This window comes from Solanum lycopersicum, chromosome 6, assembly GCF_036512215.1.
Source record: "Solanum lycopersicum chromosome 6, SLM_r2.1".
NCBI lineage: Eukaryota > Viridiplantae > Streptophyta > Magnoliopsida > Solanales > Solanaceae > Solanum > Solanum lycopersicum.
Window position 1 is genome coordinate 893,925 of NC_090805.1, and position 27,178 is coordinate 921,102.

Consider the following 27,178-nt stretch of genomic DNA (forward strand, 5'->3'; position numbering starts at 1 on the left):
CTAAAGAAAAAACTAACGAGAAAAATGTTGCATAAATCGAAATAATTATTCTCCGTAAGAACTGACTATTTTATCTTAATCGATTTTAAAAGGTGTGACATATTTTTATATTTAGTACCAATTTCATTTCAAAATTCTCATTTTATTGATCCATCTTTATAGCACTTCATTGCTAAAGCTCAAATGGGCCAAATCAATCAAAATCCATTATAAGCTTTCACCCCTTTTCAATTCAAATCAAATAAAAGATTTTATTTTTATAAAAAAGGTTATTTTAAAAAATTTAGATTTTAAAATTTATGAGTTATATATATTAAAATATTTATGGATTTGAATTTAGTGTACTTGTCATTCATATAGCTCAATTTGAGAAGACACTGCCCAGGAAAATTGTTCAATAATCTTTCTTTATGTAATATCACATATTTTTAATCAATCTTCAAAAAGGTGTGACAATTATTTCATCCAAACATGTACTTAAGTTTGAGAAGACACTTTTGGCAATTCTTTTTCACTACTAAGAAGATGAAAATGGGGTCCTCTCCCCCTTGTCACTGTGTCCTTTGTGCTCCACAAGAAGAAGAAAAAAGGAAAACTCTACTCCATTGTCATTGCAAGTCACAATTACTTCTCTACTTTTAGAAAAAGCAAAAGAGAACAAGAAATTACTCCAACATACTCACCATTTCAGCCATGCTTCTCATCATCAACTCCTTTAAAATCCTTCAATTTTTTCCTCAGCCTCTGATCTGATAATCATCAGCTTCTCTTTTTTCCTTAATTTATGAGCTAAGAAGCAGTTACTTCAAGCCATTTCCTTTGAAAGTTCAATCTTTCAAGGTCAAAAGAGTTTCTTGAAATGCTTCAAAAATTGCATCTTTTTCTCATTTTGTGCTCAAAGGCAATTTCTTTTTGATAAAAAAGTGTCAAACTTTTTAATGCAGAACCTCAAGAATGCTACCAGTTGTCCTTGTTTTCTCAATCTGTGAGCTGAAAGACAGTTTTTTGGGTAATGGGTACTTAAAAGTTTCAACTTTTAACACTTCTCATCTTGAATTCTGTTGATTTTCGTTAAATTCTTCAATCTTCCCTCTCAATCTGTGAACTGAAAGACAGTTTTTTGGTTGAAAAATGCCTAATCTTGGAGTTAATAAAGCTGACACAGAGGCAAATGGTGGTTCCAGCCGTCATTCATCGCCGCCGCGGAGGGCGAGCAGTGAGACAACCACAACTGATGGGAGTTTCCACTTAACTGATTCTGATTCTGACCAATCTTGGCACTCACCTTTAGGCTCTGTGGATGATATTTCAGTATATTGTGATCAACAGCCACTGAGGAGGGATACTTCTTTGTCAGATGATGAGATTGATTTGGAGAGTGGTGAATTGGAGATGAAGTTGCATAGTAAAGAAGAGAAGGATTGTAGGATTTGTCATTTGAGTTTGTTGAGAAGTGGTGGAATTAGTAGTGGTGAAGATCAAGTGCAAGAGGATTCAGGTGGGATGGCTATTGAATTGGGATGTTCTTGCAAAGGTGACTTAGGTGCTGCTCACAAACAATGTGCTGAGACTTGGTTCAAAACCAAGGGAAACACGTGAGTACGATCCACCTATTTCATCAATTATAATCGTGGTGTCTGAATCAACTTGCTGTATTTATGTGTTACTTGAGTTGAGCGTCTATAGAAACAATCTATGTGCCCCCCCAAGACCCATGGGATTACATTGTGTTTGTTGTTGTTGGTGTCTGGATTAACTTGTGTGCACATAGCTGATTTTAATTCACGAGGTACCTGCTATTTCCATCCAGCACAAGTGACTCTATTGTTGGAAGAATAGAGTTTTTGCCACCGTTGTGACTGAACTTGAGCTCTCAGCGTTCTCAGGTCACTTCATTGATGTTGTGTTTGTTAAGTAGTTATTTCGATTTGCTGGAGATTTGTGTGCAAAGGCGGTAGATACTTACCCTCATGCATCTGGTGCTTACAATAAACCATGTAAATTTACTATGGTTATTGGTTAAGTGAATTAATAAGGTGAGAATGTATGTTAATCTCCAATGACATTATAATTTATGAGCCTGAAGTCGGAAAATAACACCGTATATACAAGTAAAACGATACATGAATTGATTAAATAACATATTTTGGACATCCATAACATAATAGGGTATTGTAGTACAATGATTTCAGGTGCCTTGAAAGGGACAAGTCTTAAAGTGCTTGTGTGTTGAATCTCACTAGCAGCAACTTTTAAAACTTTTTTTCACACTATAAAAAGAAAAAAAAATGTACTTATGCAATCCCTAAACACCCTTCGTAAAATTTCTAGCTCTCCGGTAACTATTGCATTAGATCCTTCCAAATGCAAAGTTGTACTGATATATTTGCTAAAGCAGTGAAAAGACTTCTTTCCCTACCCTTTGACCTTAGTGTGTGTACATTAATTCCTCAATATGTGCCTTCAGTTATGCTAATTCACTGTATTCTATGATTCAGAATTTGTGAAATCTGTGGTACCAATGCACTGAACATTGCTGGAGAGCAGACAAATGAAGCCAATAATGCTTCAGTAGCCCCTCTTGCAGCGTCCGCAGCACCTATAGCCTTTTCTGAAAGCCAAGGCTGTTGGCATGGGCGCCGTGTCATGAATTTTCTACTTGCATCTATGGTTTTTGCCTTTGTCATCTCATGGCTTTTTCACTTCAATATATTGCCCTAGATGCTTCTGAAGATCGTCCTGGCAACGTGGTTTGTATTGTGAGGATTCAACGTAACTTAATTAGCTTTTACACCGGTTGTCAATCTACTGCAACTCTCCTTCTGAATCCAGGCTTAGGACTTGCAGAAATGTTTTCGTAACTCACAACATTAACAACTCCAATCCCCAGAAATTTCTACTATCGAGCTACATCTAGGCAGATAACAGGTTTATGAAAGGTGATCTGGTATCTGGTATAGGCCACGCTGTGAACATGTCAACGACATATAGTGTTTCAGCCATCAACTTCTCGGTCTTGTTTGCGATGATGATTGTTGACTAGAATAGAAGATAGTTTTGTTCATCAAACAGCTTGCTGAATTTTAAAGTTCTTCCTATTTAGTGTACATATGTAAGTATGTATATAGACGTATATCGATGAAGCAGTAGCATTCTGTTGTATATCATCCTTGAGAACTCTGTACAAATCTCTCATGGCTGTTGCAATTGTGTTAGCATCTAAATGTTTTCTTTGATAACAGTTTGTTCGGGCCATCTAAGGCTCATCTCGACTACTCCATTCAATGTTACTTCCCATCAACATAGTTATCGAGCAATTATGCTACTATCAATGGCTGTTGCAATCAACTGAAATTTTCAATATGACACTACTTCCTATATATTTAGCTTATATCCCTTTGTATGTTTTTTCATTACAAAAGTAGTAAGCTATGTGGAGATCTGGTTCTTCAAATAGAATGAATGAACAACTTCTTGTATAATAACTGGAATTTAGATGTTCAAAAATGGTTTCTTGTTTTGATTCACATATGAGTTTTAATTTAACATTTGCATGTTTCATGCCATACAACTTGCAAGTTTCACAAACTAGCACATATATACTACAAGCAGTTCACAACTTGATTGGGCTGACTGTTGCAGTTTTTTTTTTCTACAAGGATGTATGACACCTAAAGAACTTCCACTTTTTGAGATGACAAAAACAGGCGTAGAGACTTCATTACGCGAAGGCATAAAGTAGAATGCTCTATTCTTTTGAATCAGTGACAACATCTTTTAAACATGATCTCATAACCTCTCCAAGTTTGGAGCAAGCACCAAGACATAGCTCCATTGCCTCGTTAATCTTTGGTGTTGACCATCCTCCAGATACAATCAGTTGAGTGACCTCATTACGCGAAGGCATACAAGTTATCATTAAGCTTCCATCTTGGTAGCTTTCTTCCTCGGAAATGGGATCAATGACAAAGTTCTTTCCAATACAAGATACAGAAACTGAGGCAACCAAGTCGTACAGCAAAATCCCTGCATCTGCTAAAGCTAGACTAGCACATGATATGACCACGGGGAGATCACTTCCACCAGATTCCAATACCAAAGCAAAAACATCCACACAAGTCTTTGGGAAGGATTCCAGAATTATAACACCCTCTAAAGCTTTGTGTAACATTGAGGAAAGTTCCTTGTTGTCTGATCCCTGCCCACGATTAGGGGTGGCAAAACTTGTGTAACTAACATTACAATTTAAGCGTCCTGTATCACTGTACATCATTGCCTTTTTACTTTCCCTTGGTCCGAACACAGATACGATTACCTTGGTGTTCCCAAACTCTGCATATGCTGATCCTGCAGCTGTACTCACAGCACCAGTCTTCAGATAAGCAGGACGGCACTGATAGAAGCCACGATTATCAGGACGAACCCAATCAGCATCAGCAATGGGGATTCTCTTCTTCTTGCGTGTTGCTGGAGACGGTGAATATGTCGTCGGCGTCGACCCTGATTTTCCAGCCATCAGCTTCTGAAAAAAAAGTTCCCCTGTAGGTGAGTCCAAGAGATGTCTTGGTTTAATGATAATACAGAAAAAATAGTAGAACATCGAGGATTTTAGTCATTGTAACACATCATTAAATATAATTAAAACTCTCCACTAAAATTGAGCTATATCAAGTTGGAAGTATTATAATGGTATTACAGACTCCAAAGGCTCTTTTAAACCCAAAAGGCCAAAACCAACAAGACAGTTGACCTCGCCAAAATTTTTGGCTATTACAGTAAAGTGTAAGTTGACTTCGAATGGGTTCAAATCAGCCCTCTCAATAATTTTAGGCAAGGTGTAGTACAATTTGATAAAACATAAGCTTATTGAAAGCTTTTTCAAAAGTATGAACCTTCAAAATGAACTATAGTAAAATGTAACAACATAACTGAAGAAAGTAATATAGGTATCATTTGACTCTGTATAGGCTAAAGCAAACTCACTAACTAGACCACTTTGAATTTGTCTTCCAAATTTTGACAAAAATGATGGAGGGGAAGAGCTAGTTACTCTCTCCTAAAATCAGGTATATTTTAGCCCATATTTGTAAAAGAGTTCACATTGTGCAATACACAAAATCAACAACATACCTAGTGAAATCCCACAAGTGAGGTCTCGGAAGGGTAGAATGTATGCAAACCTTACCACTACCTCATGGAGGTAGAGAGGCAATACACATAATCAATTAGCACATATCTCAACATATCTCAATGCTAAGGGGAAATTAGATTGTTAAAATGATAAAATCTCTTGTACGTGTTACTATTAGACATGCAAAAAGATGTTTGTAAATAAGAAATCAATCAATCATTAACTCCTCAATCCCAAACAATATGTTCGCAATTTACGAAATGAAATTCTTCAAACACATATGTTTAGAAGTAAAATTTAAGCACTTTGACATTCCAAAACTGCAAACACAAAATATACAAAAAAGATGCAAAAAACATACTACTGACAGGATACAATATTCACCATATATGCCTACCTGTTGTTCACCATACCTCCAGTTACCCTATCGTATGGGAGTTCTACCTTATTTTTTGTTCCTTTATTGCAGTAATATCCGGACACATCTTGCTAGTATCTCGACTAATACACTGGATCCGTGCAACTAGCCAAGGTACCACATAATCCTACCTACCAAGGCTACGCTGATGAGAAGGATTCACCCCCTTTTTGGAAGAGGGATAAATTCATCAAATGTCACATTTATTGGACAATGCATACATATAGAAAATAGGAGGAGGGGGTGTAAGATAACCCAGAAAAGTTCAGCTGGAAAAGTTTCAGATTCAACGTCTCACATAAAAATGCAAATATCTAGAAACTTGGAAGGCAAGAATTACTAACAAATGAGTGATGACCATACATACATAAAGACCTATTCCTTACAGATAATCAAAGACTGTAAGGAATAGGTTAGTAGCAACATTTGTTATATTAAAGCTGAGGCAAGAATTACTAACAAATGAGTGATGACCATACATACAGAAAGAACTATTCCTTACAGATAAAAGAACTTTATCATATTAAATCACACAAGTAAACAACATTCTCCTTCTCAATTTACGCTGGTAGGTTATTAGCAGCCACCTTATGGAGCTATGAGACAAAAAACAACACTTGGAACAACACTTGGATAAAGAAGTCTAGTTACAGGTCTGATCTCAATGCAGAATAAAAAGTAAATACTCTGTGTTTTTTGAAAACCAAGAAATGTCAGAGGGCTAGTGATACTCGGTTTGAAACGCGATTGATAATGGGCTCACCCCATGCCCTTTCTCCACTTAAATACCAGGCTTTCTTCAGCAAGGTTCAGACACGTGCCTAACCCACATATCACAAGCTACAGTCTTACCACTAGGCAGACCAGGGGAGAATATGCTAAAAGAACTTTATCATATTAAAGCTGAGGAATGTAAGGATGATGTTGAATCTGCGCAATGAATCTACTCTATTGTGTGTATCAATTGCTACTGCACCCTGCACCCACTGCCTTCCAGGCTTCAAATCGATGCTGTTTGAGTGTGTTTGTATGGAAGGATGACATCCAATCGTCATACCATTATTCCCTTGGCAATGAATCTGCTACATGGGTAGCAAGTTTAAATACACACACTGCCTTGAACTCCATGTGTCTAAGCATACATTTAACAATGACTGAGCCAAGAAAAACCTATTAGGAGGATTAAAAAAAAATCCAAACTTCCATAATGAGTGAATACACATAACTATACCAATGAGATTCAACTATTAATATAAACCACAACAACAACATACCCAGTGTAATCCCATAAGATTCAACAAATAATACAACATACCCAGTATAATCTCACAAAATAGAACATGGGGTTACAAATGTAACCTGATCTGACTCAGGGAAAGATACAATAATTACTATATTCACATAAAAATTTAGTCTTTATGCTAATTATAACAAGTAACTTTCCAGCAAAAGGGATTCAATTGAACCCTCTTCAAAAACATACGCCCCGCCACTGCAAATATAATGACATTCATATTGAAACAAACATGGAAAATAAAAAAACAAGTGAAGAAATTTACCGATGAAATTATCTTCTGCTCTTTTTCGTATTTCAAAGAGAGGAAATGATGTTTAGTTATTAGGGTTTAGTTAGGGTTTTTCATCCAAGTGAAGAGGGAAGTTTTAGAGGGTATAACCCGACCCGACTCGACCCGAACGCTATGGTTCTTGGGACAAAAAAAGTGTACTTTTTTTCTTAATTTTTTTAACATTAAATTTGGAAAAATATAATTTAAGAGCTAAATGCATGTTCAGATTTTTTATTTTTTTTTACGAATATTTTTTTTTTAAAATTTAACTTGATTCTGAGATTCATATCTAAATGTTTGTTAAATAAATTATAAATGTTTATGGGAAGTCTATATCAATTGATATATTATTTCGCCAAGTTTAATATATATCTTCTTTATTTCATTTAATCTATTAAAAAATAAAATATTTTCTCTATTTCATTTACATTTTTTATTTAATAAACATTTAATGAGATTATATCAACATTTTGATCTTATTGAATCTCATTTAATTTATAAATTTTTTTTGTAAAAATTAACTTTTCTATTCACTAATTTATTTAATTAAAGAGTAATTTTGAAATATTACAAAATCTCATATTTTTTAAATTCTATATTTAATTAAATTTTATCACATAAATCACAATACACGCGAAATAATAATTATCATCTAATATGTAATTGTTTGGCTAAGTCTTTGTGAGACCTATTGTTTTTTTTCTCTAAAAAAAGTATTTATGTTGTTTGACAAAAGAAAAAACAATTTTATCATGAGATAAAAAAAAACATGCAGCCTTTTTCAAAGTATCGTCAAACACTAGTTGCTGCTCAAATATTTAATTGATCGTTGTTAAGGTACTTTTTAAAATAGTGTGATTTTAAAAGAGATTAAATAAATAATTTAATTTTACAAAATTAATTTAATAAAAAAAAGTGAAATAAAACCTAGGTCCTTTGTCCAAATAGCTAAACCCTGAACGTTTTCTCCTCTTGGACCTTTGCCATCACTTCTCCGTTAGATTTTCTTTTTTCAACAAAATTTGAAGCTTTTACTTGCGGTGGAGCATCAAAGTTTACATCTTTGGTCTTGATTTAAGGTACCATTTGTTCTATGTGTTTATTTTCATCTCAAAGAATTCCTTTTTTTGCTCAAAATAATCAAGTTTCTTGATTATATTTCACAATCTTAGTTAATTGTGTTGAATTATGTATTACTACTCCTTTTGTCCAAATTTAGGTGTGGCTATTGGGGCATAGATTCTTTAAGTTGTTTTAGAGTAAAAGTTACATTTTTTTTGTAGACTATATAATTGTTAATTCAAAAAATTTTAAAAAGAGTTTGATAGAGTTGTAGTTGGTTTCATTGATTTCTGATTCTGAAAACATAATGGTGAGTAGATTGACACAGATTTCATATCAGCACATTTATGTAGACATATCTTGAACTTTCAGGTTTCTTTGGCCTGTAATGTCATTGTTGAACAAATCAAACCTTAAATTTCAATTGCTTTTAATCCTCAAAATCGTGTTAATACCCGTCCGCAGCTAACTTGCTCCCCCTCTTTCCACAATTAATACCCGTCCGCAGCTAACTTGCTCCCCCTCTTTCCAACAACAATGTACCTTGTGGAATCCCACAAGTGGGGTTTGGAGAGGGTATGATGTATGCGAACGTTACCTTACCTTTTTGTGGTAGAGAAAGTATTTATCAATAGGTCCTTGACTCAAAAGGGAAGTATCCGACTTAGGATTATCAGAAAAGAGCTAGCAAAGTAGCAAAATAAAAAATAGATGCAACAGGAAATAGTAATACACATCGAAGAACAAGAAGCTATGTGATAATCAAATAATATTAAAAGGACAAGAGAAGAGGGAAGGCTATCTCACTCTCTCTCCCACACAGAATGTGACAATATCCAACTACCTACTAACCTTCTATCTTAATCCTCAAGACCTCAACTTTGATATGATAGATCCTTCTATATATGACACCCCGTTGATATTATATCTCCTGAATTTAACCGGATAATATATTCTCCCTCTGTTTCAAAAAGGATGGCCTAGTTTGACTTGGAACGGAGTTTAAGAAAAGAAAGAAGACTTTTTAATCATGTGGTTCTAAATTAAAGTTATGTCAAATGTACCAAAATGCTCTTTGATCTTGTGGTCTTAAACATGCCATGTGGAATGTTAAGTTAATGTTTTACCAAAAAAGAAAAGGGGTCATTCTTTCTGAAACAAACTAAAAAGGAAATAGGGTCATTCTTTTTTAAATGGAGGGAGTACTTATTTACTTCCCATGTGAAATTTGAAAATAGCTCGAGGTTGCGATTTGTGGGGTAAAAATAATTTGAAGGTATTTTGCCTATCTGAATTTTGATTTAGAAAACATATCCTGTCCTAATCTTGGGTAAAGGAAGAGAGTTGGCGTAGGTAGATATCTAGTAAAAATGGTTTAAATATGATGAATCCTCTGAATATGATTACAAAGACTTGGGTTAAGGAAGAGAGTTTGGGAATGGGGAGTAGGTGATTGATTTGTTCAAATGAAAAAATGTTAAAAAAAACCTGAGTCATGCAGTGACAAGAAGCAATATGCACCCATTGCCACCAAAATAGTGCGTCACTCGCCAAGGAACTCTGAGACATACATTTGCTTCTACTGCTATTATATCTGTGGTTACTTGTTTCCTAAAGTTACCTTTCTTTGGGGACTTCTTCATGTCTTTTTCATCCATTTTGACCTCTGTTGAATATTTTTAGATATGAAGCAAAGCTAGAAAACAGTACCTCTGACTAGTTGACTCAAAAGCGACAACCCCAAAACGCCTCTAAGGTCCATTGAAGCTTTAAGTGCAAAGCGCAAATAAAGCGTGACCTTTATTGAAGAAATGCGCGAATGAAGAAAACATACTAATATGTATGTGTAGTCCTGTCGATTTCATGAATTAGAAAAATCAGATATTGACTAAGAGATGTACTTAAGATCTGAAAGCATGAAAGCATGTTAGGCATAATGCATTAATTCTGGAAAATTAGGTGAGATGATCAGCTTTTGGGCCTGGTATGAGATCTTAGTCATTGTTTGAAAAGGAGTACTCCCTCCATCTCAATTTATGTGAAGGTGTTTGACTAGGCATAAAGTTTCAATTTATGTGAAGGTGTGTGACTAGGCATAAAGTCTCAATTTATTTGAAGGTGTTTAACTAGGCATGAAGTCTAATATTTATAAGCATTAATTGAAAGTATATAAACAAAGAAATCGATTTTTTTCCCGATAAAGTGACATATCAATTGCTTAGTGCCACCTCTTCGGGGTTACGCTAAATGGCAAGGAAAAGTATGCCTTGGAGCCTTCATGACGACACCACACGTTAAGCGAGGGGAAACACTCAACATGTTATGCACCTCTGACAACACTGGTTAAACAATTATAGTTGATTATGCTTTGGTCTTGTAGAACATTGGATCACATAATTAAGGTCCTTAGGATTTTGAATGTTCCTTATGGTAGTACAATATTGTTTGCTCTTTAGATAATAGTTCACTGAAAGCATTAATCAGGAGAAACATGTGTTAGGTGAAAGAAGTTTGCTTTCTTACCATTTGACAACTCTTATCTCACTTCTTATATGGTTCTTTTCTTCTTTTTCAATCCGTAGACTACATTCTATTCGAAATTTAAAAAATTTGCTAATTGTTTCTAATTATCATCATTTCTGGAAATAGTCAATGGAGCACGGTTCATTTGAAGATCAGTCAAAAGCAACATTCTCGCTGACAGATGAGGATCATACACTGGCAAATGCTGTTAGATTCACTCTAAATCAAGAGTTAGTAATTCATCTCTTCCTCTTTCCTTTCTTCTTCCATCATTATGCAGTAGTCACTGCAAGTGTACTAATATAAACTATTTTCTAGAATTTTTCTTGAATATATTACTCAACTCGTAATATAGATAGCCTCCTTATCTCGTTTTATTACATTCCACTGATCTTACGTTAATGTTGCTGCATGGTCTGTCTGCCACTCCCCATCCCCCCTCCCCGCTCTCTCTTTTCTTGAGAGTAGTTTAAGAAACGAACTTAGGACAATGATTAACTTATGTCTACTTTCTTGCAGTCCCAGAGTAACATTTTGTGGTTACAGCATTCCACATCCCTCTGATGCTCGAGTGAATATAAGAGTTCAGACTACTGGTAAGGCTTAAATATCTAGATATTTCTAGAACTTGTCAAAGAAAAAAAAGCTTATATTTTCTGATTTATCTATCACGGGAATATGCATCCTGCTTCCACATTAACATAACATGCTTGATACTGGCTAAAACTTTCATCATGAACTTTTTATATAGCTGTTGGACTTTCTGGCCAGTTGGTTTTGGTGGAGAAAATATTGTGAGAAAATTCACCTTTTTCTTTCAGTTTATTTGATCTGGTTCATGCAGTAGATTGTGTTATTAGATATTTCTACAACATGCCTATGTACATTATAATATGATAATTTTTTTTCTTGATAACCGTGGTGCCCGGGCTAGCTTACGCGCACCTCGACTAATTCCAAGGAATACCTGTTAGTTGTCACCTCCCACCACCAACAAGTAATGATACCACTGTCCACCTAGGTTAGGACAAATGGGAAAAAATCACCTAGTATTTTTTGTTTCTGCTGGGATTTGAACCCTCGTGGTTCTCAACATACTTCATTGACCACTAAGCCACACCCTTGGGTATTGTACATTGTATGATAGGACCACTTGTAAATCGTTTAGAACAATTTGCAATGGTCTTTTTATACTTCAATATGTTTTTACCCTTCTATTCTGAGAAATGTTGTGGATCTCTGTTTGAGTTTTGGTACATCAAGATTTTCTGCAACTTATAGTGGTCTTCTATTGCAGGGGATCCAGCAAGGGAGGTATTCAATGATTCATGTCAGGATCTTATGCTTATCTGCGAACATGTTAGAGGCACATTTGATCAGGCTGTTTTAAAGTTTAAAACCGGAAAAGGTCTGAGTGCTATGGATATCAAGAAATGATTTGACTAATAGTTTAAATAGCCTTCTATCCATGTGAATTTTTTCCTGTTTTGCAAACACGAGGAAACCATCAAAAGCAATTGTTTATTTGGTGCACTAAATTGCTTTTTTTTTTTGCAAAATCATGCTAAAGAATGCACCTTTGGCTGTATGGAAATATTAATCTGCTCATTGGTTGTTTTATGTAGTAATTTTATGTTCTAGTTTATGTGATTGTGAATCATAGATCTCTTATCTGCTTGCACTCATGCGTGTATTATCTTAGTTCGTGCATTATGAACTCCATCCATAGAAACCTTAGTATGTAAATGAGGCTAAGAAGTTCTCAAAGTTGGTTAGCCTTTGTATATATCCCTGTTTTTATTTTGGTTTTCTTTAGTTGTTACTGCAGAGTGACCTTATCTTCTGTTATTTTAATCGCGTAAGGCATCTTTCCATTTGATCCAAGAACTAAGAGCGCCCTCAGAGAATGTGTTTGAAGGCTAATGGTCATATTAGTCGTTTTCTGGGAAATATTTTTTGTAGAAGATTAGAGCTTCATGTATAACTCAATTTTCTATCATGTTCCATTTGTCTAGTTTTTCTCCATTTCTGCAAGTCGTAAGCTCGGATGAAGGTGGAGAGTTGTGGTAGGTTGATCTCCAATGTAAACATTTGAGATGTTTTTTATTTTTTAAAATTAAATTAATTGTTCGTTTTTCAAGACTATATTTAGAGTGTTCTTTCAAAAAAAAAAATTCATTAGTTGGTAATAAAATTAGCAACTAATCAATACTTAATTATTTTATTTGATAATAATTAATAAAGATAAAAATAAAAAGTTATATCTAATTTATGTCTTAATCTTCTTTTCTTAAACGGTGTGAAAAATCTCAACAATTCAATCAATTTTGAGATGGAGGGAGTACTTAAATTTCTACCTAATTGCTTTTATTAACTAACGTTTGTCTCTTCATTTTGTTTAACGTTTAGGTTATTTAATGTTTATAACTGTTCAAATATTTTCAATTCATTAATAATAATAAAAAATTATTACTCAATATTTTTTAGAGAAAAAACATAAAGTTACCACTTAATATAGTACAATATGTATAAATTGTTGTTTAACAGTAATTCAATGATAATCTCTTCGACTTCTTAACAGAGTCTATTGGTTATACGAATTAAGAGTATTTATTTGAATTAATATTTTCTCCATTTCAAATTAATCGAATTGTTAAGAGTTTTTTTTTATTTTTTAAATTAATTTAATTGTTCAATTTTAAAGACTGATAGTAGTGTTGGAAATGAAAATAATGAAAATCAATTTAATTGTTTCAAATTATCTACATAAAAATACCTCTAAATGATATTAAGACTTTGTTAAAGATGTTAACGGTTAAGATTATTTAGATCAAATAAGTGCTTAAATCTTAATGTAAACAAATACACTTAATGTGCTAAGGTCTGATGTAAATCATCCCGCGGCTACGGAAAACTACAAAACCATATTAAAGAAATTATAAGAGTTTTCAAAATGTTCATCTTTGTAAGTTCATTTATCGGAAAAGGGTCAAAAATATCCTTAAACTATCTGAAATAACTCATATATACCCTTAAACTATATTTCGGCTCAAAACTATCATTCCCGTCAAACTAATGGGTCAAAAGTGCCCTTCTAATTAATGAAAATTGTTAAAATGCCATGTGGATGTCACATGACACGCCAATAGGGTTCCACATGGCATTTAACAATTTTCATTAATTAGAAGGTCACTTTTGACCCAATAGTTTGACGGGAAGTGTAGTTTCGAGTCGAAATATAGTTTCAGGATAAATATGACCTTTTTTCGGATAGTTTAAGGGTACTTTATTTATTTAAAAGTTGGATAGTTAAAATGCATGTTTGTGCATAATGAAATTTGAAGGTTAAAGTTAAAATTTGAAGTCAAGTTTAGAATCCAATATATGTATTACGCCTAAAATAAAATAAACAAAATTTTCAGTTGAAAACTGTAATAAAACTTGATTAACATGATTTTGGAGAACAAAGAATTGAAGAAACACTTACAAAGTTTGGTAGAAATATTTGTAGCCATTGGCAACACAACAATCATTTACTTCTCATTTTCGACTTCCATACATCATATATAAAAACTACATACCTCAAGAAACTATTTGCTCCGTTACAACCTTGATTAAACAAACTTAAGTAATCAAATAACACATCGAATAGACGGTCTGATTCCACCTAGTGCCGACTATTAACAAGCTGTAGCCTAAATTTTTTCAGTTTTGAAAGAACATCTTTCATACCAATTCTTGCATCAGGTGTCACTAAAGTACAGCTCAAGGCTAATTCCATGATAGATAACAAACATTGCATCTTTGCAGCGATTTGTTCATCTCCTGGCTGTACCAAATTAGAATCCACCACCTTATGAATTTCATCCGGAAAGGAATCACTAACCCAACGCTGTATGCTCCAATCACCGGTAAAGGTGTCATCACTTGGTCTTGTTCGTGTGAACGTCTCCATTATCAAGATGCCAAAGCTATAAACATCACATCTCGAGGATACTATTCCTTCTTGTCCATACTCTATAATCAGAATATATTGTAAAAAAGATGATGATAAATCAATTTATACCTAGGGGAAGGAATTGTTTTGAGTATTTTAAAAAGTATTAATATACCTGGAGCAATATATCCAATGGTTGCAATTGTCCTTGTTTTAACAAAAGCCTCCCCTGCACCTAACATTTTTGCAATGCCAAAATCACTTACATGAGCAACCATTTCTTCATCTAGCAACACGTTGCTTGGCTTCAAGTCACGATGCACCACAGGTGTTGAACAGCCATTGTGGAGATAGTCCATTGCAGATGCAACATCTATCATTATATCCAGTCTCTGCATTAAGTTCAAGAACAAGTTGTGAGAGTATAACCATTTATCAAGTGTCCCGTTGGGCATGTATTCCAACACTAGGGCCTTGAAATCAAGATTGGAGCAACTGGTGATGACTTTGGTCAGATTTCTGTGGCGAAGGTTGCGGAGTATCTCACATTCCGTGTCAAAACTTTTGAATGCACCCTCCAATTGCACATTGAATACCTTTGCTGCAAAAATGATACCATCCTTAAGAATCCCTTTGTAAACCATGCTGAAACTCCCATTACCAAGCAAGTTGGTTTCGTTGAATCCTTCAGTTGCCTGTTCAAGTTCATCATAGGAAATTCTTTCATGCCCTTTTACGAGAGACACATCTTCTTGGCTTGCACACTTCTTTGTCTTTCTCAGTCTTAACACCACAAATCCAATAGCCAATGTGAAGAGTGATCCAATCCCTAATAGAATATATAAACCTATAAGCACTCCTTTTCTTCTTGACTTCTTTGAAGATTTGGTTAGGCATGGTTTTACGTTAAATCGGGAGTCACCACAAAGTGCATCATTGAATAGGAAGGACTGGCTAGTGATGTTTGCAAAAGGACCTCCAATGGGAATTTCTCCACTGAGTTTATTGAATGAGAAATTCATGTATTTGAGATACACAAGAGCTTCTAATGACTTTGGAATTTCACCACTAAGATTGTTATCACACAAATCCAAGAATTCTAATGCTAACATTTTGCCAAATGAATCTGGAATAGACCCCTCTAATCTATTATGTGCCAAAGAAAGATTAATCAAGTTATCTAGACCCCCTAGCGTGCTAGGAATTTTACCAGAAAAATCATTTTTTGACAGATCAATGAGTGTTGCAGCCTTCAAGTTTCCAATCTCGAAGGGAATTTCCCCACTCAATAAATTTGATGAAATCTTTAATTCTATGAGATCATGAAGCCCCCCCAAGCTTGCAGGTAATCTTGAATTAAGCCTATTATAAGCTAGATAAAGTGTCCTCAAACTAGTAACACTCCCTAAGCATGGTGGCACTGAGCCAGAAAACTGATTTCTTGACAAGTCTAATGCACCAAGATTGTTTAAACCGCAGATAACCTCTGGTATGCGTCCTTCTATCTTGTTTCTTTGTAGGTAAAGTTCTTGAAGGCTCAACATTCCTTGGACAGTATTTGGAATATGTCCGGTCAACTCATTGTTATACAGATCAATCCTTGTCACTCCAGTAAGATTACCAATTTCTCGAGGTATGACACCCTTCAATTTTCAATCACTTGCTCTAAAAGTATGCAGTGAGTTTGAGAAATTACCAACTGATGCAGGCAAAACACCATCCAATGGATTTCCATCAAACCAGAGTACTCTTAGATTCCTACAGTTTGTCAACGACGTGAGGAAGCTCAATGTTGAATCACTGACAAAATTATCTCCCGAAAAGCTCAGAACCTCAAGGTGCTCTAAGTTACCAAGTGATCCCGGAATTGGACCTGTGAAACTATTGCCTGAGAGATCAAGCATTCTGAGTCTTGAAGAATTTGAGATTGAATCAGAGATAAAACCACTAAGATTATTTACTCCAAAAAGGAGTTGTTCTAGGCTCGGCATTCCACAGCCTAAATCTAAAGGTAGAGTACCTGAAAACTTATTTTCTGTAAGTCCTAGAAGCTGCAGCGCTGACATGTTAAAAATAGTTGGAGGGACTGAGCCACTAAACTGATTCTCTGATAATTCCAACACTCGTAGTTTCTCATGGGAAATGTGTGAGTTGCCAGTTTTGCGGAAGAGAGAAAAGGATGAACATTTTCATTTTTCTTATAAAATATAACACTACCTTCTAAATGCAGAGCTCTAATATACAATTGCGTAAGAGCTGTTAGGTTAGCTAACTCTCTTGGAACGATTCCAATAAACTCATTGTAAGACAATGACAAGTTTTGAAGCTTTCTGCAATTTTCTAAGTTCGGTGGTATAACACCACCTATGTAGTTTTTTGAGAGGTAAAGCCCTTCCAAATTTGGAAGATGGTTGCATATAGTTGTTGGAAGCTGACCAGTGAGATTGTTATAGGTAAGACCAAGGATTTTCATCGTTGTAATGTTGAAGATTGATGTTGGTATAGAGCCACTAAGTTGATTATATTGCAGATCTAAAAAGGTCAGATAGCGAAGATCACCAAATTCTCGAGGAATCTCTCCTTCTAGAAAGTTACTTTGCATACTCAACACTTCCAGCTTTGTTATATTAGAAACGGAAGAAGGAATTTCTCCCGAAAATTGATTCATTGAAAGATACACAAAGCGTAGGTTTGGTAACAAACTTAAAGATGATAGAATGGCTCCAGTGAAGTTATTTCTTGTGACACTAATCGATTTTAACCTTTTTAAATGGGTCAACTCTTTTGGAAAATCTCCATGGAATGTGTTGTTATGAATGTTGAGGGAAACAAGAAATGAGAGGTTTCCGAGGTGTGGAGGTATGGTACCATGAAGTTGCATGCTAGAAATGTCTAAAGCAGTGACTCGGTGGTGGCGGGAGCTGCAAGTGATTCCAATCCAGCTGCAAACTGGGCTGGAAGAAGACCAGTTTCTTGCTAGGATGTTGTTAGGATCAGAAGAAATGTGCGATTTCAGTGCAAGAAGAGCGGCTTCATCGGTGGAAATATTAGCAAGTGAAGAAGTATGATGATGAAGCATAATGAAAACTGCAAGAGCAAACAGAAGATTGCAAATTCTTTCCATAACTATGACAAGAGTACTTGATAGTAATGATCTTAGAAGATATATTTAAAGATTAATGTATACCTATATACTGTTTTTAGATTGGAATGTCTTTTAGTCAATGGGGTCAATTTAATTAGTTGGATAAAACAACTAGTTAAAACTTTTTAAAAAGTTTGGTTGTTAAATTGTTTTAACATAATTTTCTATCCTTCACCTTTGAACTTTATCTTATCAAGACTTGTCTTGGCTTGACTAACTATTAACATGATCTTTTTCCCCACTTAACTAACAAATAAAGTTGTTTAACCTGTATTCATCTTCAACTAGAGATTCTGATTTCTGTGTTCGAATCCTAAAATAGGTTCGCTCACTCACAGATGCGCTCAAAGTTGTTGTATCACCAGTAACAGATGATGAACTTATTGTTAGGATTTTAAGAGAAATGGGATTCTTCTTTGAGTTTTGAAGAGTTGTTTCACAAGTTCACAGATCATGAGCTTTTTCTCAAGCACAAATCATGGAATCATCGACAAAAGTGATAAATAACGTATCGAAACAACAGGACATGGTCCACAAATATCTGAATGAACTAACTCAAAATGTCGATTCAACTATAATAAACTTTATCGATCATTTCATAACTCTGAGGTCTTGCATTTGTGTACCCTCTTCTTCCCTCAATTGATTCATAACTCTCCAAAGAGCAACGCTTCCCTGAGTAGGCACACATTCCTAGTGGCCTTAGATCATGTTCAAAATTGATACGTTACTCTCTATTCAAAAAGTGTCTGTATATTATATGCACATAAAATACTAGTATTTCTTAAAGATGATGTGTTTTATGTACCCCTTTTTCATTTTAAGGGGGTAAGGTAAATTTTTTTTTTTTGTTTTATTCAGATTATTCATATCTTTGGAATTTGACAAAATGTATTCAAATTTTCTCCCCAATATTGGAGGCCATTTCTCTTTCCTAACTTACTCCCATTGTTCTAAAATATTTGTCACAATTTTTTTTTGGAGAACTAAACGATATAAATTTTGATCAATATTTTAAGATTGTAATTGATATGAGAAAAAAATATAGTTTGTAGTATCGTACGTGTAATATTTCACGTAGGGTACATGTGTTTTACTTATTCAATTTTATACAAATTTAAACGTTTTTTTGTGTGTGTACACCAAAATTTGAAGGGCATAAATGACAGCTAAAGCAAAGTTAAGAACACATTTATGTATTATGCCGTTTTCAAGCTGTTGTCCAATAATTTAGAATGGCTCGATAAGAAGCTGTTGGTCATTCCATAGTCTCTAGTCTTTTTAAAAGATAAATAAATTAAGGATAGATAACGAGGAGATGATTACATGGTGGAGAATCGAACCCTCACTAACAAACTGAAAGTTCAGGTAGCCAAAAACTAGGCATCGCGGGAACAAAAACAATGTAAAAACTAGGCATTAAGTCACAGTACTGCGTGCATGCTAAAGGCACACAATAGTCTGCATCTCACGATAAATCACAACAATGTTATTTACAATGGCACACTACATGGAAATAACACGCGAAATATAATTTCATTACACGATATAATCACACACATACCGTCAGGTTGAAACTTCACACTTTAAGCATAATACAGTACGATATAATCACACGCATACCGTATGAAACTTCACACTTTAAGCATAACCTTAGGATAAGGTTCCCTAATGTTGAAAACATCATTTAGAACTGTTGTTGAGATTAAAGATGCTTTCAGTAAATTCAGGGCCTGCAAAAGTTAATATATAGTTAATAAAGATTAGATATATATATAGAGAGAGATCTTAATAAATCATGCATGTTTAGTTCCGTTGTTTGAATCTTTTGGCATAATCCTTAGTTACAACACACAAATTCTAGTCAATTCAATTTATCATTTGCTTGCAACCTTTTACGATGTGCAAAAGCCTCGTTACTCTGTACTAACTGATCGAACTCTTTGCAAAAGCCTTTTTCCTAAATGATGAAGAGATAAAAAATAGTTTTTTAAACATCTATCTCACGTCTAGTATTGCATGGTTCCACTCTGCATGAACTCTGAAACTTGAAACACAAAGGATAAAAATGAATTGGATATCTCGCGGTGCTTACACCTATTGCCTATTGATGTTTCTGTTCAAAATCCCAATTAATGTGCAAGTAAATCAAGTAGAAGGTGTACATACCTCGTCCTTCCCAACAGTTACAGTGCGTTCCCCGACATCACTGGTTGACACCTCCATTTGATTAAGCTGAGTTATGATTGTGGTAGGGGAAAAAGGAGTCACTATAAGATTATCCATTATCATAAACGTTGCGGGTCCTTTCAAGTATCCTTCACCCTTTATAGTTTCTCCTGTTGGAGACTTTGGATCCAAAATATTGATGGCTAAATCACTTGCTTCTTCCTCATAAACTATGGATGATCCCTCGGATTTATTAGTGTTCCTTACTAATTCTATATGTCCCCAGTCATCATCATATCTGTATTTCGGGTACTCCTCTTCCACATTGAGAATATGACTGTCAAACCCAGAGTGTGGAAACAGTTTCGGAGAGAGTAACATATTTTTGCATTCTTCTGATTTGATATAATTTTCCAAACTCAACTCAGCAGCACCCTTATACAAATTATCTATACATCCAAGTCTTGAGTTACCGCCTAGATGCTTTACTACAGCCCCTAATGGGAATACAAGGAAACTGAAAAGGAAGTCTACAAGCTTGACCCCCGCTTCTGCATACAAAACCTTCTTCTTACTTTTGCTGACTATAAGCTTCAGGTTCATACTATTTGTGTTTTGAGACATGGTCTTCTTGTCTAACTTTGCAGTTTGGTTATCTTCAAACTTTGATATATCTTTCAACCAACTTCCCTCGCTATTCAGTACCATATTTGTCAAAGCCGTCTTCGAGAGCAATGAGAACTTCAGCAGTTGCAACACCTAAATATGGTCATATGCATCAGTGATGAGGCACGGAAATTGTGGAAACTAGCATATATACCACACGAAGTAAACGTGAATTTTTGAAACAAAAAGAAGAGGCAAATAAGAACCCAAGTATTAATATGGTAATGGATGATGGTGCAAATAGAATCAGTTAATAGAAGAAGATAAAGAAACCATGTAGCAGATAACCAAGCAATTAGCAAATTACGTCAAATAAAAAACGTCTTAAACTTTCAATCTTGCCACTGTTCTTCTAATCATTTCCTTTAATGAGAAACTCTTAGCGAAAACCTTAATTCTGAACGAGTTTTCAACAAAAACCTAGAGTAGCAGATGGTAAGGTTTTATGTTTCAATAAGGCATAATACATAGACACGTTAACTTGGCCTCAACTGATAACCAAACACTCCAACTTTGAAGATGCACATCTAGACACCTCAACTCATCTCTATAACGTTGGTTGAATAGTACTCCCAACTTACAAAGTAATCATTGAGATACCATGTATGATGTCTTGTGCACTCCCGAAGTTGGAGGTTTTACTTGCCAGTTGAGGCCAAGTTTGAGTACCTATCTATGTAGTATGCCTTTCAATCAATGTGATCAGAATTGTTCTTGTGAAAACCAAAAGAAGCAAGAGTGGACAATATGTTGAAGGAAAGAGCTAAGCACAAACTAAGTTAATCCAATTTTTACCTCCTTTACCTTGCAATTAGTTCTTCCTTGTCATTAACCACACACTCGAATTGAACCTCAATTTCTTATATACACAAAGTTTGTTCGTGATGAAGTATTTTTCGTAAAATATCCCACAAAGTTCAGCCTACACATTTAGCCATAAAATGTAGAGCGTTAAGTAGCTGTGAAGAATAAAGTAAGACGTTCAGCTATCACCCCTCCTCCGGTGTAACTACTCTAGGGTGGATTTTACTGATTGTCTAATCTTCCATGCACCATTCTAATACTCAATTTAATTTTCTCTCGAACCCGACTAATAGTACAACATGAATTTTCAAACTAAATGAAGAAGATAGACCAGATAATAACTTGAAGGAAAAACAATAATTGAAGATTTGGTCTTATGAAACTATTTTTTAACAAGTTGGAGACTCCGAAAAATAAGAATGGTATGCATTGCACAACATATAGGTAAAAGCATTACCTCCTGAGTACCAACTTCTACAGTCTTTGCCTCAATTTCACTCTTGTCACTGACTCCGAGCTTTCCGAACAAAGCAGTTAAACTAGCAGTTGAGGCTGGCATTACCTGTAAATCATCTGTAATCATAAAGCTTGCTGCCCCACCCTTGAAAAAGACTTCAACCACGGTTTCTCCCCCACAACTTCTCTTCTCTTCCTTCTCTTTAATTTTTCTATCACATTGTCTCAATCTAGCACAGCAGAAGCAGCGTGTATTCTGCGAGATACTGAAAATGCTTTTACACCTAGGGTTATAGCTATTACAGTTAAATAACTTCCCTGCATTCTCCGAATAATCAACATTGAGCTTCAGCTTTTCACACTGAACTTCTGATGCACTCCGTGGCATGATCAACATGGATTTGCAGTAGCTTGTACGCAAGAACCTCGGCTCAAGCGAATAAACACTGGCATAAACACGGCTAATTGATCCAAATTGAACCATATCTTTTTCAAGAAGTCTTAGAATTGTACCTAACGGGAGTGTCAAGAATGAGAAGAGTGTGTCGATGAATTCATGGTCCGACTCTGCAAAGATAACTCGATTTCTGTTCTTGTCAATCATAATCTTAAGTTTGATAACCTGAAATTCAAGACTCCAAATGTTCATAACTTTAAGAATGCTTACAGTAATTGATATTTGAAACTTTCTCCACCCCATTCTGTTTAGCATTATTTGACTAGACACAAATTGTGACATATAATAAGTTATATATACATAAATTTTCAATCGTAGATACTAGCTCATGAGTTGGGGATTGTCCAAAAACAATTCTGGATATCAAGAGCATGCACAAGATAACATGAAAACCTTATGTTACGCGGAGGCGGATCCTGTATTTAAAATTTAACGTTCTTAGCATTGGACTCACTGTATTTTTTAAACTAGTTCTCGAACACGTGCAACGCACATGTATTTTATACCTTTTTAAACTACAAGAAAACACAGTCAACTATGAACCTGTGTGCTCCAAGCATAGTCCATGTCCACATTTCAAAGTTCAAATATGCAAAGGCATTCACAAATCAACTTGTATCTGAATTTGAATTTTATTGCAACAGAAGCTTTTCATAAATAGATATTATACTAAAAAAAGTGAATATGCTGCTAGCTTAGCAATAATACAAAAAATGTTGGTCAATATTTGCAGCTAAATCAATTATATTAGAATAGATTTATCTGAAGTAAGACTCTTTTTGGAGGAGAAATCTAACCAAAGAAGGCAAATGAAATAATTGGACAAACTCACCTTATGATACACTTTATAGAGTATTTAAGAATGTTAAAAGATTGATCAGCATAAATATTATTGAGAAGATCAAACTATGTACAACCAATAAAACAAAGAAATTTTATATATTAAAATATGAATGAAAATATAAAAAGAAGTTGGAAGATGAAAGAAAAAAAATTTAATAAGTGAAATAAATTTTAGAGTTCCTACACACAAGAATTGTAAAAATAGTAAACTAAAGCTTTTCTTAGAAAAGATAAATTTATACAACAAAATTATGGAAACATGAAAAGACACATGGAAAATTGAAAGGTCAAATACTATTAAAATAAATATAAAAAAAATAGAGATGAAATTTAACTTTAAAAGATACATGCATCTACTTTAATTTTTTGTTTTTAAGGTATATATATATATATATATATATATATATATATATATATATATATATATATATGAAAATTATAAAAGTTTTAATTTAGTAGAGGGGCAAAATGGTAATTCAACTTTTTACTTTGGAGCTTCCCACTTATAATAATTTACTAGTTTTAGGGAACGTGTGTTGCACGTTTGTCGCTTATTATTTAATTTCTATATACTAAAAAGTTGAGTTATAAAATACGAAATGCTGAAATTAACAATAGTAGTTTTACCATTTATATTTAATTCACTAAATAATAAAAGTATACTATGCAGAAGAACATTAAATAGATGATATGCTCTAGCATTTTGTTATCCTTCATTTGCAGTTTCTTGATCTCTTTTCTTCTCTGGTTGATTTGTGCAATTTTCTTCCTATTTTAACATCAATCTTTGTAAATTGGTTCTTAAAAAGCATATTGAATTTTTAACTTTGAATGTGTTTTTACATAATATTCAACTTTCAATTTTAAAAAATTATGGGTATGAGTAATAACTAACATCCAATAGTTACGCAAAAGAATATCACATTCTCTTAAATAAAATAATATCTCTAAGGCGCAAGTAGACATTCCAATTTAGACAATTATTACTTAACTATTTACGGGTCCAGCAAATAATCTGGAGATTGAAGTTTAATAATTTTTCATCCATAAATAAAATTTTATATCAACAATAAATAGCTTCTCATCATAGTAAATAGACGTTTGTTACACACAATTTATAAGTTCAAAAAGACCTCATCAATTTGGTACTTGTGCAAATGATATAAACACTTGATATATTACGAAACACACTTACAACCATCACCATGATTATTATGTCAATTATTTTTATTATTATATCGCATATACATCTTTTTAACCTAAGAGAAGTACTGTACAATATGATTTATGAGGAGTAAGAACAATACTTTTTTTTCCATAAAATTTTTCTTTGAATAATTAATATAGATTGAGCAACACAAACTTTTCAAAATGACTTATTCTAGATATATGACCAATTTGAGGAATGAATATTTTCACAAATAAATACTATTCTAATAAGGTCAAAATATTATACAATATAAACAAAAAGTTAAATGAAAATTCAGGCTCACGGTCACATACTATGATCCATTCTTTATTGCCAATTCGGTGGCCATTTTATTTTAGGGTGTAAATTTTTTATTTTTCTTTTAAAAAAATCATATGTGATTTTTCTCATTTTGCTATTTCTCTCTTTACTAATAAATAATAATCTCAAAAATATATTCATACAAAAATAAAACTTCCAGAGTCGCATATCAAATTAACTGATTAATCTTTCATTATGAATTTCATCAGTAATTAAGAAATATAGTAGAACATGAATTGTATATCACTAATTTATTCATGTAGGACACAAGAAATTCCAATAGAAAAATAAAATCATAAGAAAGTATATCAAAATATTAAAAGGACATAAAAATACTTAGGTTGGACATGGAGGAGTGGTAATAACAAAAGGAAATTATGCACATACAAAATGATGTGCAAAGTTAATTTTTTGCTTGATAATCTCTCATCCTCCTCTTATCATTTTTACGAAGATCATGCTAGACATTTTATAGCAGTTGCTAGATGAACTTTAAGTAGATAAAATGAATTTGTATTAAATTAGTTCAATGATTTTAGTCCATGTCAACTTTATTTAATGGAAAAACTCTTCAAATACTCTTTGTTTTTACAACAAAAGAGAAATTAATTATGAATATGAATTTGATTCATGCACAGATCTAAATGACTTATTTATTAAATATTTAATTATATTTTACAACATTTGTTTTAATTATTTTAATACATGGTAAAATGGTCATTCAATTTTGAGCTTTGAATCTTCCTACTTATAATATAATATGATGATTTATGATTATGGGTTCAAACCTATTATTTTTTACACATAAATTTATACTCCACATATTTGAACCTAGTGCTATCATGCTGCATCCGCCAATCTTTGACCAAATTCAACCCAAAAGTTAGCTCATGAGGTGAAAATTGTTCGAAATCATATAAGCAGTCAACCAGAGTAATGAACGGTGCCAATTGAGCATCCTTCATCGAAATTTATTAAATCTTGAACACCCTAACGAAATTTCTGACTTCGTCACTATGGGTCAACAACAGAACACCCCTTCCCCCCACAAGTTCCCTTGGATACTTGGTCTAAATCAGTATAAAATCTAGGTTAGGATTGTTCAAAATTATACAGTGATAACAACTTAACAACATCAATCAATGAGTAAAACTTGATAGTAAACACAATATATGAATGTCAATTAAATAAATCTATCAATTTGTGTAGAAAATGGGAAAGAGGTAATACAAATTAGAATACCTTAGGGCGTTCATCAGATTTAGGGCGTCCAGCAGACATTTTAACTCAGAATTTGAGACTCAAGATTGGAAAATTGTGAGTGAACAGAGTGATTCCACTTTACTGATTTTATGTAATGAAAAAGGAAGACTTGCTACGTTTTTTCCATGTCAAGATTCCATCAACTAAAGTCTCTATATAAGATTATATATAATATTTTTTTCGTTTTAGTTCGTTTGTCTTATTTTTTTTTTTTAATGTATCTTAAAAACAAAAGTGTATTTTAATGGTTCGTTGATTTTAACTTTTCCGTACGACATGTTTAATTAAGATTAGAAGATTGAAAAAATATTTTGATATATTATAGTATCTTTAATTTAATATTACAAGATTTAAAAAATTATCTATCTTTTTAAATCGATATAATATATAAATGTGCTTTTTAATTTGATCTATTTTATTTTTATATCTTTCAATTTTGGATATATACAGATAGACAATTAAACTTGTATAACATAGAACAAATAAACACACAAGTCTTATATAACACAATACATGTAAGGACACTATATAGGACAAAAAATAACACGTAAGATGTCATGCAGAAAATGTGTGTCTATTTGTTTAACTTTATACAAGTTTAAATATCTACTTATACATATCCAAAATTGAAGAACTTAAATATGATTTGTAGCCAAATTAAAGGACATATTTATATTTATGTCTTTTAAATTTTGAGCTAAAGTGAAACAGCGCGATCAAATTAAAAAGGAGAGTAATTTTTGTTTGTTTGTTTGTTGTGTAGGGCCTCTTTGAACTTGGCGCTAATGACATTATCATTTAACATTCTTTTTTAATTATCTATTTAGCTGTATTAAAAAAAAGCATAATACATATATATGCTATTTAATTTGACTTCGTATCATATTTATATTCTCAAACTTTGAATGTTCACAAAAAAATATTTAAATTTGTATAAAATTGAACAAGTAGACATATTAATCTTATGTGACACAAAACACATAGGAAGCAAATTATCAAGTAGGATGTCACATTTGACGTTTGTGTCTATTTATTCAATTTTATACAAGTTTAAGTGTCTACTTATGCACTCCAAAGTTGGATGACATAAATATAAAAGGATAAGTACCTTCAATATATGCCCGAAATTTCAGAAACAAACTTATATGTTACCAAAAAAAGAAAGATATCATTATTTTTGAATATACTAAAAAAGAAAGAAGATCATTCTTTTTGAAACAGAGAGA

General features: G+C 33.4%; 4 protein-coding genes and 1 non-coding gene across 11 annotated transcripts; 2 read left to right on the forward strand and 3 right to left on the reverse strand.

Moving 5' to 3' along the window:
- Positions 1-523: 523 nt before the first annotated feature.
- Positions 524-3,239, forward strand: LOC101261417 (uncharacterized). The gene is made up of 2 exons (XM_004240339.5): positions 524-1,595; positions 2,499-3,239. Exons 1-2 carry the CDS (start codon positions 1,132-1,134, stop codon positions 2,719-2,721), a joined length of 687 nt encoding a protein of 228 aa, XP_004240387.1. The 5' UTR covers positions 524-1,131; the 3' UTR covers positions 2,722-3,239.
- Positions 3,240-3,491: 252 nt separating this feature from the next.
- On the reverse strand, positions 3,492-7,243 carry LOC101260939 (exosome complex component RRP41-like). Of its 7 annotated transcripts, none has more exons than XM_010323434.4 (3): positions 7,109-7,175; positions 5,529-5,715; positions 3,492-4,522 (listed from the first exon to the last, which is right to left on the reverse strand). In XM_010323434.4, exon 3 carries the CDS (start codon positions 4,514-4,516, stop codon positions 3,749-3,751), a length of 768 nt encoding a protein of 255 aa, XP_010321736.1. In that variant the 5' UTR covers positions 4,517-4,522; positions 5,529-5,715; positions 7,109-7,175; the 3' UTR covers positions 3,492-3,748. The 7 variants fall into 7 exon arrangements, with proteins under 7 accessions (XP_010321736.1, XP_010321735.1, XP_019070010.1 ...); XM_010323433.4 differs by lacking the exon at positions 5,529-5,715 and adding an exon at positions 6,402-6,628 and having other exon boundaries at positions 7,109-7,171; XM_019214465.3 differs by lacking the exon at positions 5,529-5,715 and adding an exon at positions 6,402-6,703 and having other exon boundaries at positions 7,109-7,157.
- A 778-nt stretch (positions 7,244-8,021) lies between these two features.
- LOC101262015 (uncharacterized) lies at positions 8,022-12,347 on the forward strand. The gene is made up of 4 exons (XM_004240341.5): positions 8,022-8,196; positions 10,829-10,932; positions 11,222-11,298; positions 12,000-12,347. Exons 2-4 carry the CDS (start codon positions 10,832-10,834, stop codon positions 12,137-12,139), a joined length of 318 nt encoding a protein of 105 aa, XP_004240389.1. The 5' UTR covers positions 8,022-8,196; positions 10,829-10,831; the 3' UTR covers positions 12,140-12,347.
- A 1,921-nt stretch (positions 12,348-14,268) lies between these two features.
- On the reverse strand, positions 14,269-17,938 carry LOC104647758 (probable LRR receptor-like serine/threonine-protein kinase At3g47570). The gene is made up of 4 exons (XM_069298901.1): positions 16,689-17,938; positions 16,336-16,644; positions 14,815-16,290; positions 14,269-14,719 (listed from the first exon to the last, which is right to left on the reverse strand). Exons 1-4 carry the CDS (start codon positions 17,761-17,763, stop codon positions 14,370-14,372), a joined length of 3,210 nt encoding a protein of 1,069 aa, XP_069155002.1. The 5' UTR covers positions 17,764-17,938; the 3' UTR covers positions 14,269-14,369.
- Positions 17,939-19,203: 1,265 nt separating this feature from the next.
- On the reverse strand, positions 19,204-26,130 carry LOC101262316 (uncharacterized). The gene is made up of 4 exons (XR_002027997.3): positions 25,932-26,130; positions 21,881-22,501; positions 19,954-20,712; positions 19,204-19,517 (listed from the first exon to the last, which is right to left on the reverse strand). It is a non-coding gene; the product is annotated as an uncharacterized protein (transcript).
- Between the last annotated feature and the right edge of the window lie 1,048 nt (positions 26,131-27,178).